Genomic DNA, 16,239 nt, shown 5'->3' on the forward strand with positions numbered 1-16,239 from the left:
CAGTTTTATCTCTTCTCTTTAAAGGAAGGATTTTTGCCTCGCCAGCTTCATACTTCATCGTATTCAACAGAGTGCCATGGACATAGGAACTCAGTCCATATTTCCTAAACTGAATTTTTGTATATGATTGGTGCTGAAGTGACAATAGAAGGAGGAAGACTAGGAGGAGGGGGAAAGGGGAGAAAGAGGCAGGGGAAAGGGAGTGGGAAGACAGGGAGGGAAGGGAGAGAAAAGGGTGAAGGAGGGGAAGAGGAAGAGAGGAAGAGGGTAAGGAGGGAGCAAAGGGCAAGAGAAGGAAGCTGAGAAAGAGAAGAAGCACAAACGAGCTCTTTCCTGAGCAGCTAGGCATCATACATGGAGTGAAGATGATTATTTTCAAAATGATCTTACAACAAGAAGTGGAAGGAGAAGAACAGAGTGTAGAAATGCTCAACAATAACATCTTTCTGAGCCGCCGCTCCTTTTTAGGCATTACGCATATATCCACTAGCCAGTTTGTCCCTCCGACCAGCTAAGAGCTAGGGATCATCATCCCCATTATACAGATGAAGAACCTGAAGCACAAGGAGGTTGAACTCTCTTCCCCAAGGTCCCCCAGCTTTTGGTTCGTAGTCACCTGGGCTCTAAGGCTACTTCACTTCTCTGGCGGAGCCCTGAGTCAGCACAACACATTCTAGATGTGGGTAGAAGGGGAAAACGTCCCTGCCCAACTGCAGTAACAGAGGAAGAGGGGACGGGACATGATCAGGTGGCCGTTTTATAAAGCCCTCTCCTCTTCCATGCCCCTATCACCTCATGTGGCCCTGTGAACCCAAGCTGGAAGACCTAAGTGTCAGCAGCCTTGGGATGAGTCCTCATTAGGGTCAATGGAGGGTCATATGCAGGCAATGGCTTATGACTAAGGCCCTTCTTGTCCGATTAGCAGGGGCCTGGGAGGCGCTGATGGGATCCAGGTTTCTGCCTTCCCTCGGCTCTGTCTGTGAGGTCTGTTGAGCAAAAGAGCAGCACCTTTGTGTCCAGTGGGACTGCTGACTTCCACCCTGGTGCTATCCAAATATTGGTTTTCCTTTATGAGCCAGGGAGTGCCCTGTGTTGTCAGGAGGAGCAGTGAAGCCCTCTTGAGACGTACATTGAAGATGTCCATTAAAGACTCAATCAGAAAACAGATCGAATGGGGAGAGTCAGGAGAGCAAATCTGAGAGTGACAAGACCTTGGACTAGTTAAGTCTCTGAGCTTCTCTGGGTCAGCTAATCTGCAAAACGGGCATGAAAAGACCTCTCTCTGCCTTGGAACAGTTGTTCTGCATCTAATAGGAAAATATGTAGAAGGTACCTGACCTAAAAACCAAGAGGGCTGATTGATAGACAATAATAATCATAGCTACAATTTAGGATCATTCTCATGTGCCAGGCTCAGAACTCATTTTTCATATCAGTATCTCATGTAAACCTCAAAATAATTCTCTTTTCCAGATTTGAGCATTGAGGCTCACAGAAGTTAACTCTGTTATAGGTGACAGAACAAGAATTTGAACCTGCTGAATGCCAGTGCTATTAAACTGCACACCACATTCTTTCGCAGCCTCGAACCTATAAATCTTAATTATGGTTTTCGTTAGAGCAAGTAGTTATGTAGCCCTTTCAATGTGCTTCTGTGTTCTGCTATTTATTTAGAAAGTCTGTGATGTTCTTAAAATTACTTGTCAACTTGTGAATGCAGATAGATGTGTCATTTTCATAGCTATTCACGTACTCCGCGAAGGATCCAGAACCAGCAAAGATCAAATACCTTTATGACAGATGATGGCGAAGGTCTTGCAGCATTCCAGGTACACGACTGTAGAACATGCCACCTCTGACCTGGGGAAATCTGGAATCATTTGGTGACTCAAAACTCAGACTCGTACAGAAAGGGGTGGAAATTCTGATGGCATATCAGCTAATGTTGAGAGAAGGGGTATCAGAGCACTTGCCTCTCGTGGTATGTGGTTATGAGGGGCTTTACCTTTCAATAGGCTTGTGGCCGAGTGTGCAGCGTGGAAATCTTGACTGATAAATGGTTTGATGTGGCAATATGGTCTCCTGAAATCACCACGTCCCATTCAATTCCTCGTCGAGCTCATTGACTGCAGAAACCAGACACCAGGATGGCGAACGCCGAAATGAATCACTCATGGAAATTAATCCGCTGACTGTATAGATATGGTACCTGTTTATTTTTTATGATTATTAAGTCAATCCTCATTTTTTCCCTCACAATTCAACTTAGTCAGAATGAAGCTCTTATTCGGCACCGCAAACATAGCGCTTTCATTGTGCCTTTCTTACATGCTAGATACATTCTACCTTGTCTTCTGCGCAATTGTACATATTTGCTGCTAAATTGTAATTAAGATCCCTGAGGGCACAAACCATATTCTTTTTGATTTGTTCATTATTCACTTCTCCTTAGTTCAGTGTTCAGCTCTTAGTTGGTACTCGATAAATAGGTCCTGATTTAAATTTATTTCAACCATCAAATCAATTTGTTTTGAAACTTAGTTTTTTATTGTGGTAAAATATGCATAACATAAAGTTTAACGTCTTGACCATTAAATGCTCAGTTCATTGGCATTAAGTATATTCACAGTGCTGTGTAACTATCATATCATCACTAGCAAATTCTAGACACTCGTCACCACTCCAGATGGAAATTCTGCACCCATTGCATCCCTCATCCAACTCCTGGCAGATATTAATCTTTCTGTCTCTAAGGATTTGCTTATTCTGGATATTTCATAAAAGCGAAATAATACAATATTTTTTGTATGTTTTTTCTGTAGGCTTCTTTGATACAACAAAGTATTTTCAAACTTCATCCATGTTGTAAGATGTATCAGCATTTAATTCTTTTACGGCTGACTTAAATTGCGTTTTATGGTTGTACCACATTTTGTTTACCCATTCATAGCTTGATGGACATTTAGGTTGCCTCCACCTTTTTGACTATTGTGAATATTACTGCTATGAACATTTGTGAGCACATGTTTGTTTGAATACCTGTCTATAATTCTTTTGAGTATATATCTTAAGAGTGGAGTTACTGAATAATATAATTTTAAAAATAGATTTGGAACAAAAATAAGTTTATTTTGTGGTAGCTCACATGACTGCATTGTTCGCTTCCCTGAGAGGGTTGTCAGTGCATTGCCATGTGACTGGTAGTGCTGTCCCGTGGGAGATGTGCGCTTCCCATCTAGTTGACATTGGACTTGACCATATGATTTACTTTGGCCAGTGGAGTGCACGCCTCATGTTAGCAGATACTTTAGGAGACATTGCCTTGGACTTTGCTCTTTCTTTCTGTCCTATAAGTGGCATATACCTGAGAAAGGCTGCTTCTTCAGCCTAGGCCCAAAATGAAAAAGACCTGGAGGGCAAGGTCAAAGCCAAGCCACCAGGAAACACGAGCAAGAAATAAATCTTTGTGGTTGCAAGCCACTGAGATTTTGAGGTTGTTTATTACCACACAGCAACTTAATCAAAGCTCAATAAAACTGAAACACTGGATTAAATGACATTAACCACATTGACTTACTTACTGCAGGCCTTCTCAGTGCCTTAACTGTGCTAATGTGTATTATGGATCTCAAGAGGTAGATTAAATACACAGTTTTCTAAATGGATGTGATCCTGGGTACATTTGCAGATTTATGATCCTGTGGCATACAACTTGGCAAATGCTGGACTATGTTTACCATTTGGGTTCAGTCCTATCCCCTTGCACCTTGAGGTTAGAAACCATGTCTTATTCAATTTTCATATCTCTAGTATTAAGTACAGCACATGGCTTAATAAAGTGATGAGTGAAAGGACTTTCCAATCGTTGCTGAATTGTGCAGTTTAATTTTTGCATACCTACTACAATCTAGCACTGTGTTTGATGTCTTGGAAAGAATGCAAAGAAATACACACACACACACACACACCACACACACACACACACACACACACACACACACACACACACACACACACACCACACACACAAAGCTGTAGACCTCAAGAATCATAGTGTGTAGCTATGGATCCAAAACAAAATATGTGCTAAAATCTGTGGTCAAATCCTTTAGAAATATTGTTCTCTCTTAGGATGGTCTTTGGATCTGAGTATTATTTTTTGACTCAGATTTTTTGAGCACCTGTCTCTCTCACTACTGAGCCGAAGTTACTATAACTTCAGATTTCAAGCTATAGTATTGGGAATGATGATACAGGTCCTGCCCATGAGGGATGGCTCTAGAAAGGGAAAGGTGGAACGTGCTAGGCATAGAGCAGAGAACTGTAGTCCTCTCTGAAGCATATTCTGTCTAAATTCACCTTCATTCAAACATGCGCCCACTCATGTGCTAGATGTCAGGGAAATGGGAGACAAATGAGGCACTGTCTTTTCCATTTGAGGAGCTCACAGACCAGGAGGAGCGTGAACATGAACACACACAAGATGATGCGATCAGTGTTCTATTAGATTTGAGATATGTGCAAGATGCTTTTGGTTGCCAACAAACAGGATGCCCAAGATTGCCAAAGGCCTCCTGGGAAAGCAACAGAAAACAGGGTGAGGAGAGGAAATGACATTAGTTGACCAACTGTCATATACTAAGACAGTTATAATATGTGTTATGTAATTGATTTTGTTCTCCAATTCATTGAGGTATAATTTATATCTAGAAAAATTCACCTTGCTGAGGTTAACAGATTCTGTGAATTCGACAAACATATCCAGTCATGTCAATAAGATACCACTGCAGTCAGAGTATAAACTTATTCATTTAATTTTTACATCGGCCCTACAATGAAAGCTTTAATAAGGAAACTGAGAATCAGAAAAGTTAAGCTTCTTAGTCTTAAGTTCCCAAGGTCTTGCAGTTAGTAATAGCTGAGCCAAAATTTGAATAGGACTTGGCACACGTCGGGGACAGAGGCAGGTGTTACTGGATGTAGCAAGGAAAGGGCAGTAGGTTAGGGGAGAATTTGGAGACGTCAGCTGATCTAGGGATCAGGGAACACAAGTCTTACAGGTGTCAGATGTGGTTTTTATCATGAGCTCTATGAAGAAGCTTTTATTGAAATTGAATCGACCTCTTCTTAAAGCTTCAAGGGTATCTTCATGTTGAAATTTTATGAAATTTAATTTAAAAAATATTTTGACCTCTCCATCCTTGGTGATTTCATAGTTTAGACCATATTCTCTTTTTTAAAGTTGAAATTGTCATTTAGAAGTCTCCCTGCCCCCAATCCCTTTTGTCGGTATAAATCTTCCTGTATTTGTATTTATTTGTTTATTGCTATATCTTTCACTGAATGATAAATTCCGTGAGACCAAGGGTTTTGTTTCTTGTTCTCTGTCTTTTCTCCAGAGCCCAGAAGAGTGTCTGGCACATAAAGGTCACTAATTGATCTTTGCTTAATAAATGAATGAACGACAGCACAGAACAGACTCATAAAAAATCAACGTTGAAAGAATCTTAATGATCAGTTAGCACAGAGCCTGGCAAACCTTTTCAAAAAAGAGCCAGATGGTAAATGTTTTAGGCTTCGTGGGTCACACACAGTCTCTGTTGCAAGTATTCAGCTTTTCCATTGTATTGTGAAAGCAGCTATAGACAATAGTTCAACAACTCTGTGTGGCTGTGCTCCAACACAATTAATTTACAAAAATAGGTGGCAGAGTAATTTGACCCATGAGCCATAGTTTGCCAACTTCTGTATCCGTCAGTGTTGGTTAGGTTATGCTGCGCTAACAAACAATCCCTGAATCTCAGTGGTTGGGAAAAGTAAATGCTCCTTTTTCACTGATGCCACAACATGGTCACAGGTCAATTGTGCTTCTGCCCCTTTGGTGGCCTATATGAAACATTGCTGTTCTTGGGGTGATAGGAAAAAAGAGAAATTGACGAACTCATGTGTTAATTCTTATAACTTTATTTTATAAGTTGTGCACATCACTTACCCATTTCATTGGCAAAAATATGTCATATGAACCCACCTGAGTGCAGAGAGTGGGAGTGTGCCATTTTTTGAAAGGGAGGACAATGCAGGGAGCAGCAGGGAATATGAGTTAACGACAACCCAATCTGCCACATGTCATTTGGACCTTGGGTTCTTTAGAGCATTCTTACCATGTCAGCTTTCAAATTCTGCATGTACACTTCCAATGATGAGGAAGGAGTCCTCTACCTACTAAAGAAACCTATGTCATCGAAGCCCAAAATTTCTGATAGTTAAACAGATTTTCATGTTATAGGCTGAATTTCATTTACCTGCATCTCTCATTCAAGGGTTCCAAATCTATCTACTCCTTAAAATCCCATGGATAGATGATGATACATGGGAACAGAAAAGGTTACTCTATGCAGAAGAGGGAGCCAGAACCCACCCACTTTCCCCCCAGGTAGCTGCCTTTATTTCCCAGAGAGCAAATGACCCATCACGGAGACAGGGCTGAACTTCTGAATGAGATCATAGCCTTTTTGCCCTTTCTGCACAGTTTCACCCGGTGAATTATCGTCTTATTTTCATTCCACTCCAATGAGCTGTCAGCGATGGATACTGTAATTCACAGCAATAGAAACACAAACAGATGGGTAATTGACCTGCATGCCTTCATTACACTGGAGTTCAGAATGGCTGTTGGAGCTATAAAGTCCTTTATCTGCCAGTCTGAAATCCCTGGGCTTTCACAAGGAAGGGGATCAGGATGACTTTTTGCAAAAGGTGCAGTCCTTGTTGTTCTCCCCACCTCATGCTCTTCAGAAATAGACAGAATTTGACAAGCAGAACTTAGCAGGTACAAGACAGCAGCCGGGACTCTGATAGGGCTTAGAGATATCTGCAGGGGGCCACGTTCTGATGCAAAAACAGGACAGAGAAATATTTATACAAAACCAAAATAGAACCTAACCTGCATTATTCCTCTTCCTCTTAGCATTGCACGAGATCGTGCATTTAATATCTAATGAAATTGATCAGAAAAGAGCAAATCCATCAAAAATAGGGCTATGTTAAGTAATTAGGATATAGAATAAAATGAAACAAAGCTGTGAATAAAAACCCAGAAAGATGTTTGGTCCTTGTAGAAAAGACTTAGATTGCTCCAAGGTATTCACACACTAATCTTGGCCCAAGCCCTAAGGCATGCCCTCTGCCCAGAACACAGTGGCTGCCCTTCTTCATCTGTTAAGACCAAGTTCATGTTTCAGGATTCTACCCACATCTCCCACATCACAAAGCATCTCATAATTATTATCTCCAGATTCATTTTTTCTTTCATCTTTATAATAGATCACTGACTTATTCAGTATTTGAAAAATATTAAACATGGTATTTATTAAATATATTTATTAAACCTAGTGTGCTACTATGTACCAGACACGATGCTACTTTTTGTTTTTATTATCAATTAAGTCCTTTGTCTCTTGTCCTTGGATTTTGTGCTTTAGTTTTGAACCTCCAGATAGCCCTTCTGTGTCCTTAGTTAGGTCAGAAGCATCTTCTCTCACAACTCGCCATGTACTACTTGTTGAAGGAAGGAGGAAGAGGCTAAGAGTTCCCTTCAGCAAAAGAGCAGGATCATGGTCAGAGGTCAAGGTTGGACTCCAGTCTCCAGATCTCAGGGGCACCTTCAGCTTTTCTTGATTGGGTCTTCTTTTCCATACATTAAATGTTCCCCAGCTGCACTGAGCATGGTCGCCTAAACCAGGTGCTCGCTTTACACAGCAATACTATTGACGATGGAAGGTCTCCCTGAAAGGTCTTAAGCTCTTCTGTTATTTTAGGCCCACCTTCCCCAATAGTTGAAACTCAACAACACAGTGAGCCTTTTTATTTTTTTTTTCCTGAATCTCAGGTATACTCAGTGGTCGTTATAGACAAAGATCCTTTACTTTTATTGCTGTAAGAAATGCTTTTCCTCTAATGAGCTGACAGATCTCTGCTGTGTGTCATTCTTCCCTTCAGAGTTTTGATCTTCTCTGAGGCACCAGAACTCTTTCTTCTCTTCTCTAGGGAACTTGGAAGCAAACAAAAAGATGAACTTTAATCAGAAAAGAAGGTGATTGCCAAGTTGGGAGGAAGGAAGGAAGGAAAAAAGGATGGAAGGAAGGAAGGAAGGAAGGAAGGAAGGAAGGAAGGAAGGAAGGAAGGAAGGAAGGAAAGGGAAAGGAAAGGAAAAAGGAAAGGAGCGAGGAAGGGAAATTTATTGAAGTATAAACAATGGAATGATAAATAATGAAGACCTATAGTAACTACTATTAAAAGAAAATGTACTCTTGGCATGCTTCCTGCTGGCCCAAATGAAGTCACTCAAGGAGAGTTTTCCAAGAAAGGCTCAAGTTTGGTCTAGGTAATGGATTATGTTCTGGTATAGTGTAAATAGGGGTACTTAACATTTATCAAACCCTTAATTATGTCAGTGTCTTAGTTGGCTTGGGCTGCTGTAACAAAATGCCATAGACTGGGTGATCTAAACATAGATATTCATTTGTTACAGCTCTGGAGGCTGAGATGTCTTAGATCAAGGAGCCAGCAGGTTCGGTGCCTGATAAAGGTGGCTCCAGGCTTATAGACAGCTGCTTTCTCACCGTGCGCTCCCATAGTCTTTCCATGATGTGTGCTCATGGAAGGAGGTTGGCGGGAGGGAGAGGGAAAGGGAGGGAGGGAGAAAGAGAGAAAGCAAGAGACAGAGAGAGAGAGAGAGAGAGAATGAGAGAATGTGTGTTTGGGCGCTTAACTATCTCTTCCTCTTCTTATAAAGGTACTAATCCTATCATGGAGGCCCCATCTTCATGACCTAGTCTAAGCCTAATCACCTACCCAAAGGCCCCATCTCCTAACACTGTCACATTGGGATTGGGTTTCCACTTAGGCAGTTGAATTTTAGATGCAAACATTTGGCCCGTGACAACCAGGTTCTTGTTTAAGTGCTGTGTGTGCCTTTTCTCCTCTCATTTACGTCTCTGGAAGGTGATTATTGGGATTTTAACTTCATAGGCCAGAAAACTGAATTTTAGACAGGCCAGGACATTCCCAGAGGCCACCCTGTGCCAGAGCTGCCCTGGGTACATGAAGCCCGGACTTCATCTCAGCTTCTACCCTTGCCCGTGGAGAGGTGAAAGGGTCCTCAAGTATTTCAGAACTCGGTTGGGATTCCTGGATGGGAGTCCTGAGTCTATCACTATAGTTGTGGATCTTCGGGCAGGTCACCTAACTTTTTGATTCTAATGTATTCTAAACCTTATGGGGCAGCTTTTTTTTTTTTTTTCAGTTGGTATATAAAAAACAAAAAGAATAGTTTTTTTCAACAAACGAGTGCCTAGAGCTTATTCCAGACATGGCTTGAATTTATACTCCGGAGGTCTATAGCAGACAGATAAGACTCCACCCCCCTAAAGCCCACTCTCTAATGAGAGAGATGGAAAAATAAATGTGAAAACTAATTAGTAAGATAATTTCAGTAAGTCACAAATCCTATGAAGAAACCAGGAGAGGCATTTTAATTGGGGGTGGTCTGAGAAGGTCCCAACTGTGGGACAAGGGAGCCATGCAGAGATCTGGGAAAAGAATATTCTGGTTTGCAGGGAAAGACAAGTGTAAAAACTGTAGGCATGATATGGCTGGCACATGGAGGGGCTGAGCGAAAGGCAGGATGCCTGGTGTGCTCTGAATGAGGGAGAGAATGTTGAGAGGTAAGAATAAGGCAGGAGGCAAGGAAATCGAGCTATCCTACCGTGTGCCAGAGAGAAGGAGAAATAACGTCTCAGACTGTATGTAAAATATAAAAAAGACTGTGAGATGTACGCAAGGTGAGGTGGGAGGAAAGACTGAGGGAGACGGGGCAAAAATCAGGAAAAGAGAAGAAAGACGACGTGGGTGTTCCCACATCTACATTGCCCACTCACTCTGCGGAACGCTGAAACGTTCCATTTTCAAGTATAACAAGATATTTTTTTCCAAAGTATAATGAGATTGAAGGGAAAATATTCCATATGTTCAGCGTGGGTGAGTTGGTGTTCAAATGAATCTCTCAACTACTGCCTTCCTGGGTTTTGTGAGGCAAAATTTATATGCTTGGCAATAATGGTGGCCTTTTTTTTTCCTCTCTCTGATTTTCTCAGTTTTCCTTTGTGTGTGTGTGTGTGTGTGTGTGTGTGTGTGTGTGTGTGTGTGTGTGTCTTTGGGAACTGTGGGGACAGAATATTCCACCCCAGCCGGCAGCTGTATATCTTTCAAATAGTGGATCTACAGGCCAAGTCTACCTCCGAATTATTTACGACTCCCATTGAAGTAGGCAGGATTCAGGCGCCAATCTAGGTGGTCAGCAATGGGCTTCTTTGTTGGACACAGGTCATCAGGAGAGGACTCTGGCGGTGACTGCTCTGTGAACTTACGCTGCTGTAGAAATGGTTATGTAACTTTAAACAGTAATGACATTTTGCAGAAAAGTGCTTTTTAATTGCTATGTCTTCATTATTCTCTTTCAAATTTGCCCAGGAGATTCTGCCTCAGAGACAGCTCACATGTTCTGAGTTTCCATTTTTAAAGAGCAGCCAGTTTTGTGTTTCAGCTGCTCCCAGAAACCCCCCAACCCCAAACTTCATCTGTTTTCAGTTGCATTAAATGGGATAGGTAATATTGCCTTTTGTATCCTTGCCAAACGGAGAAATGATTTGATGCAATTTTCTAAAAATGCTCTCCCCAAATTCCTTTTGGGCCGGGACCAAGAATAGAATATTTTATCCCCTACAAAAGAGAGAAAGAAAATGATGAGCAAGCTAGAAAAATAGAACTGAGAGTATAATCTACAGAGTTCCTTTAAGAAACAGAAACTTAACCCCAATCCATAGACTCAGATGCCTATAGGGGATTGGGATCGGTTAAAAATAAATTCTGCTTTGGAAGTGAAAATGGAGATACAGATAAAATGACTCAATAATGCATACTCTGAATGAATTGTAGACTTGGTTTAGAAGGGACTTTACTTCTTAATTTGTTTGGCTCCACCTTTTGGTATCTTATCATGTCCCTGTGCAGTAAGTCCTTCAAGGAGTTACTAAAACTTTGTCAGAACACCTTCCATACATATCGACACAGGATCCTGAATAGCCCTCCCGCCACTGCCTGCAGGTTCAACAGCATAGAATTCTAAACCTAACTTCTCATGAAATCTCTCCAGATACCTAAAGACTGCCTTTTGAGACTTTTCTTCTTTTGATCAAATACCTGCAGCTATTGTTCATGTATTCCAAAAGTTCTGTTAAAACTTTAAAAAACTTTAATTAGGGGAGTGATATTATCACCACCACCACCATCATCATCAGATTAGCCATAATTAATATTTATTGTTTGCTTGCCATGAGCCAGGAACTGTTCTAGACAATTTGCAAGAATTCGTTCACTTGGTCCTCTCAACAACCTTCTGATGTAGGTACTAAAAGTATTTCCATTTTACAGAGGAGAAAGTGGAGCCTTGGAGAGGTTGAATAACTTTCTGGAGATGACTTAGGTAGCAAGAAGAGGAGCCTGACTCTAGTGATGCCCAACTTCTAACTATATTATCATGGTGTTTCTACCATAAAGCATGCTGCGGGCACAGGCATCCTCTCCACAATGCCACCTCTGAAATGGTCTTTCCTAGCTGTCATGTGAGAATGGGTTGAAATGATGGGGCGGGCTTTATTTATTTATTTATCTACTTACTTATTTACTTATTTATTATTTATCTATAATTTGGAGGTGGGAGAGGGAAAGATACAAATCTAGAAACACAGATTTGTGAAGTAGAGAATGAGAGAAATGCTGAGCTTATTCAGCAAATCTCTGACAAGTAAGATTTAAGGGGTGTCCCTGAAGTGTGAATGATAAAAAAGAAAAATAATTCAAATCAGACAATTCTCTTTTACACGGTGAGTGGTAAAACAAGCCCATCCGCACTGATGGCTCAAATTGTTAGCAGCTCCAAACTAGGTGAAGTGTCCCAGGTGAAAGTCCTTCTGTCGGTCACCAGAGACAAGAGGTTGCTGTGCTGATGTTGCAAGGCTACAGGAATAGTGCCCGTGCCCAGATGAGTCCTTCTCCGTCACTGCTCTCAGGCTTAAGACTTTGATTAGTGAGGTATGGAGAAAAGATCATGAGATGTGGTCAGGAGCGCTCATCCTATAACCAAGGGTTAGTCACTTTTTCTCAGTGCATCTTAGCTTCTTTATTTTTAGAGCAAAAAGGAGAAAGTTAATTCACTCTGATGTCATTCTTCACTGATATTTTATTTATTTTTTTAATGATACAGTGATCTTATTAAATTATATCACCCTTCACAGGTCATTCTTACCCCTGAAACTTACCAAAGTATCCCCGTTATCCACGAAATGAAGTTCAAAGTTTTTAGCATATAAAACTCTTTGCACTCTGGTGTCTGCTTCTCTCTGAAGTCTGTTTTCCTACAGCACTGCACCCCCGACCCATCCAAATCCGTTTCGTTCACTGGCAACTCCCAGAGATGGTATGCCTTTGTTCTTGCTGTTCCTTTCTTCGGAATGTACTTCCTGTTCTTCCTTTGCCATGATGCCCTCTTATTCACTTTCAACCAGCTCAAACACCATGTCCTGTACTGAGTTTGCTCTGCTCTCCACGCAGTGTTGTTTGCAGGCTTCTGCTGCCTAGTTGCCTCATGTGGCCATCTCTGCTTCAGGTCTATAAAGCTGTGTTATGATGATATGTGTCTGGGTCTAGCCCTGCTGATTATATTGTAAACTCCCCAAGGGCTAGAATCATGTCTTTTTATTTTTATTTTTTTATCTCTATAGACCTAGCACCTAGCTCAAGACTTATGCTTCATAAATAGGGTTCATAAATATTTGAAGAAAGGAAAAGGAAGGAAATGAAAGAAATAAGGAAAAAAATAAACAATAATCTTGTGCTTTCGATGAGGGTTTTCTCCCAAAATGGAAAAGGTAGATTTCAGATCTGCCTCTAGCCTCAGTCCTAATATAACATAATAGAGTATACATTTCAGAGATGGTCAAGGTCATGAACTGAGACGTTTAAGTCGAAGCAATATAACTGGAGGCCTTGCCGATTGTGTCTGGATCTAGCCAGACCCAGAAATATTTTGGTTATAATACACAAGGAGAAAGCCAGCGGCTTCAGATTCCTAAGCATCACCTTTCGAAACCGTTAATGAAACACCTTTTTTAACCTTTCTGTCTCCCCTTCTCTCTGTTCTCGAACAGGTCTTCAGATCATCTTCCCTCAGTATCTGCAAGAGAAGTTTGTCCAGTCGGCCTTGAGCTACATCATGTGCAACGGTGAGGGGGAGTACGTGTGCCAGAACAGCCAGTGTAGGTGTCAGTGCGCGGAGGAGTTCCCACAGTGCAACTGCCCCATCACCGACATCCAGATCATGGAGTACACGCTGGCCAACATGGCCAAGTCCTGGGCCGAAGCTTATAAGGACCTGGAGAACTCAGGTAGAGAGCCTAAGTTAGCACCGCTGCATGAATGGCCCTGAGCCAAGTCTAGAAAAGCAAACTGTCTAATTGGAATTAGAACGGCTGTGAGGGAAGATTCGCTGACCACCACCCACTCCGAGTCTGTCACTTTGGAGGGTCCAGAGCCAGGTCTAGTAGCCGTCATGGAGAGGGCACTCGGTAAATTTCCACCGAGTAGAATAATGGGTAGTATAATCAAGTTTGCAGTCCCGTGGTGTGTAATTTCTGTTGAACTCAGAAGACAGAGAAATGCCACATAACACATAGGAAACTTCTAGAGAATGGAGAGTCAAGGTATTTGTACTGATTTCTGAGCCTGTGTGTCTATCTCTCTAAATAAAGAGATGCACATATATGTGTAAATATGTGTATATACATATATATGTAGATATAGATATAGATATAGATATCCAAGGAATTCACCAACTGTGATAGCTGGAAGTCACTTTTCAGGTAACTTAGCTATTCCTGCTTTTCATGGGGTAAGGGAAATGGATTTCAGGTGAGGAAAGTCAGTGTACCCAAGACCATCAGATAGGTGAGGTGCAAAGTTGGATCTCTGCCCTCATGTAGTTTCTAGTTAATGGGAAAGCCACACGTTAATCATATAATGCAAGTGATTATGGCACTTTCATCAAATGCGTGTAAGGAATGAGAAGCTACTGTGAGCAAATCACACAGAGTTGGGAGTTGATGTGGTCAGGAGATCCAGGAGAGGCCACCTTGAGGAAAAGCAGAAGTCTGAGTATCTGACTGTGGTGCAGAGATCAGAGGCTGGGGACAGGTCCACCAATGGGAGGCCGTCACAAGGTGCCCAGAAGAGAGAAGACTGTGGTGTGGGTTAGGGCGGTGGCATAGGTGGTAAAAACGGGAATGCATCGCTGTGCAGAGATGCCAAGGTATGTAGAAGGAAGAATTAGCAGAACTTGAGAAGGGCATTGAGATGAGATCCAAGAACTTCTTGTTGTTAGACGATTTGATAGACGTTGCCACCATTTGCTGAGCTAGAACGTGCTGAGAGGTTTGGGAAGAGGACCGTGTACTCAGTTTTGGACATGAAAACTTTGGGAATCCTCGAGACTTTCAAGTAGAGATACCAAGTAGATACTTGGCTTATAATACGTGCTCAGGTATCTGTTAAATAAATAGCCATATGTATAGAGCAGTCCTGCTTTTAAAACAACTTTATATTCCTTAAATCTATTACAACAGCTGCATTAAAGTAACGAATGATATTCCTATATTACGAGGGGAGAGGGTGCCAAGACCCAGTGACATCCCCAGGGTTACATAGTTGGTACACGACGGAGCCCATAACGGAACCCCTGATTTCAACCCAGGGCTCAGAGCAGCTTTTTTAACTTATTAATTCTACTTTACCCCCCAGTCCTCAATTCCCTCATCTGATAAATGAGAGGACATGTTTATGTGTTTAATATTTGAATTTATTTAAATCTTTAGCCAAGAAGCCCTTTGATCAAACAAAATCATACCTTGGAGCCACTGTGTAGCACAGATAAAAGCTGAGCTCTATTGAGCTGTTTGAAAACCACTGGCTTCCATGAACTCCAAGCCCCCAACCAGCTCCGGGAGCTCCGGATGCATCAGCGAGCGTGCTCTCGCTGGGTCACGTGGTGCCAGTGGAGCCGTGGATGCCTTATGAACCTGCACCCATTAGTCTATTTAAAATCCTGGGGATGCATAAAAGAGAGAGTTTTGTGATGGAAATATATTGTGATGATTATTTGGCCTCAAAAAACGCATTTGCTAAAACGCTCTTGCAAAGGGATTCTACTGATTGCTAAAAAGCAGAGGAGAATGTAGGCTACATGCACAAGCAGTAGGGGTCTTACCGTATAATCCTTATTCTCAAGAAAAAGAAACCACTTTGAGTGGGTGGGTGGGTGGGTGGGTGAGGAAACACAGAAAGCTGAGATGCTGCAGAGTAAGCTGAATAGGCCATAGAAATTATTTGTCATGCTTTCCCCCCAGAAGAGTACGGATATGCTCCAGATATCCTGTACTTAGCCATTTGAAATGTTTTTACCCATTAAGATAAATCCATCCACTCATATGTACTTACGTGGCTTGTGCATGTGTACTTTCCTCCTTTTCATTTTCAGTTAGTAACCTTAATGACATAGCCCAGGTGATTTGGAGGGATTGATGACCAGCCAAAGCGAAAAGCCATTGATTCCTAGATGGCTCCAGAGTGTTGGTGGTCAAATAGGACCTAGTTTACACACGCAATTGGGGGTTATCTCCTTTACTGGGAGAAGACCCTTCTACTTTTAGTCAAGAAAGTTAAACCATTTTAACTTTTAGATGATGTTTTCTTATCTGACCCAAATTCCAGTTCATTTAAAGGACTGTTATCTGCTTTGAGAGTCAGTGGAGCCCTCTGCATTGCATGATGACCTGCATGTCTTCTACATGAGAGGAGGTGGGCTGGCCAAAGCAGCAGTCATTAGGGCCAGTGCCCTGCCTCCAGCCAGCTCACTGCAGAAATCAATCAGTGCATAATGTGTTATCCTTTCAATCTTACAGTTCCATCCATTTTAGCATCATGAGCATCATGGATGCTCGATAGCATCCATTGAGCACTTTCCATATATCAGAAACTATTTAGGCAAATGCAGTCCTATGTCACCCTCTCACTATTTGAATTAGATGCTATTATACCTGCTTGACAGTTGGGGAAACGGAAGCATCGAGA

The 16,239-nt window shown here is 41.8% G+C and overlaps 1 protein-coding gene across 2 annotated transcripts in view; it reads left to right on the top strand.

The window, feature by feature from the left end:
- Positions 1–16,239, top strand: part of BRINP1 (BMP/retinoic acid inducible neural specific 1) — a 582,603-nt gene that overhangs the window by 539,304 nt on the left and 27,060 nt on the right. For both annotated transcript variants that reach the window (XM_016136926.2, XM_016136924.2), the window contains one exon: positions 13,266–13,502. In XM_016136926.2, the coding sequence (XP_015992412.1) occupies positions 13,266–13,502 (237 nt within the window). The remainder of the gene's footprint in view (positions 1–13,265; positions 13,503–16,239) is intronic.

Source organism: Rousettus aegyptiacus, unplaced genomic scaffold (genome assembly GCF_014176215.1).
Source record: "Rousettus aegyptiacus isolate mRouAeg1 unplaced genomic scaffold, mRouAeg1.p scaffold_m13_p_3, whole genome shotgun sequence".
In the NCBI taxonomy this organism is placed as follows: Eukaryota; Metazoa; Chordata; class Mammalia; order Chiroptera; family Pteropodidae; genus Rousettus; species Rousettus aegyptiacus.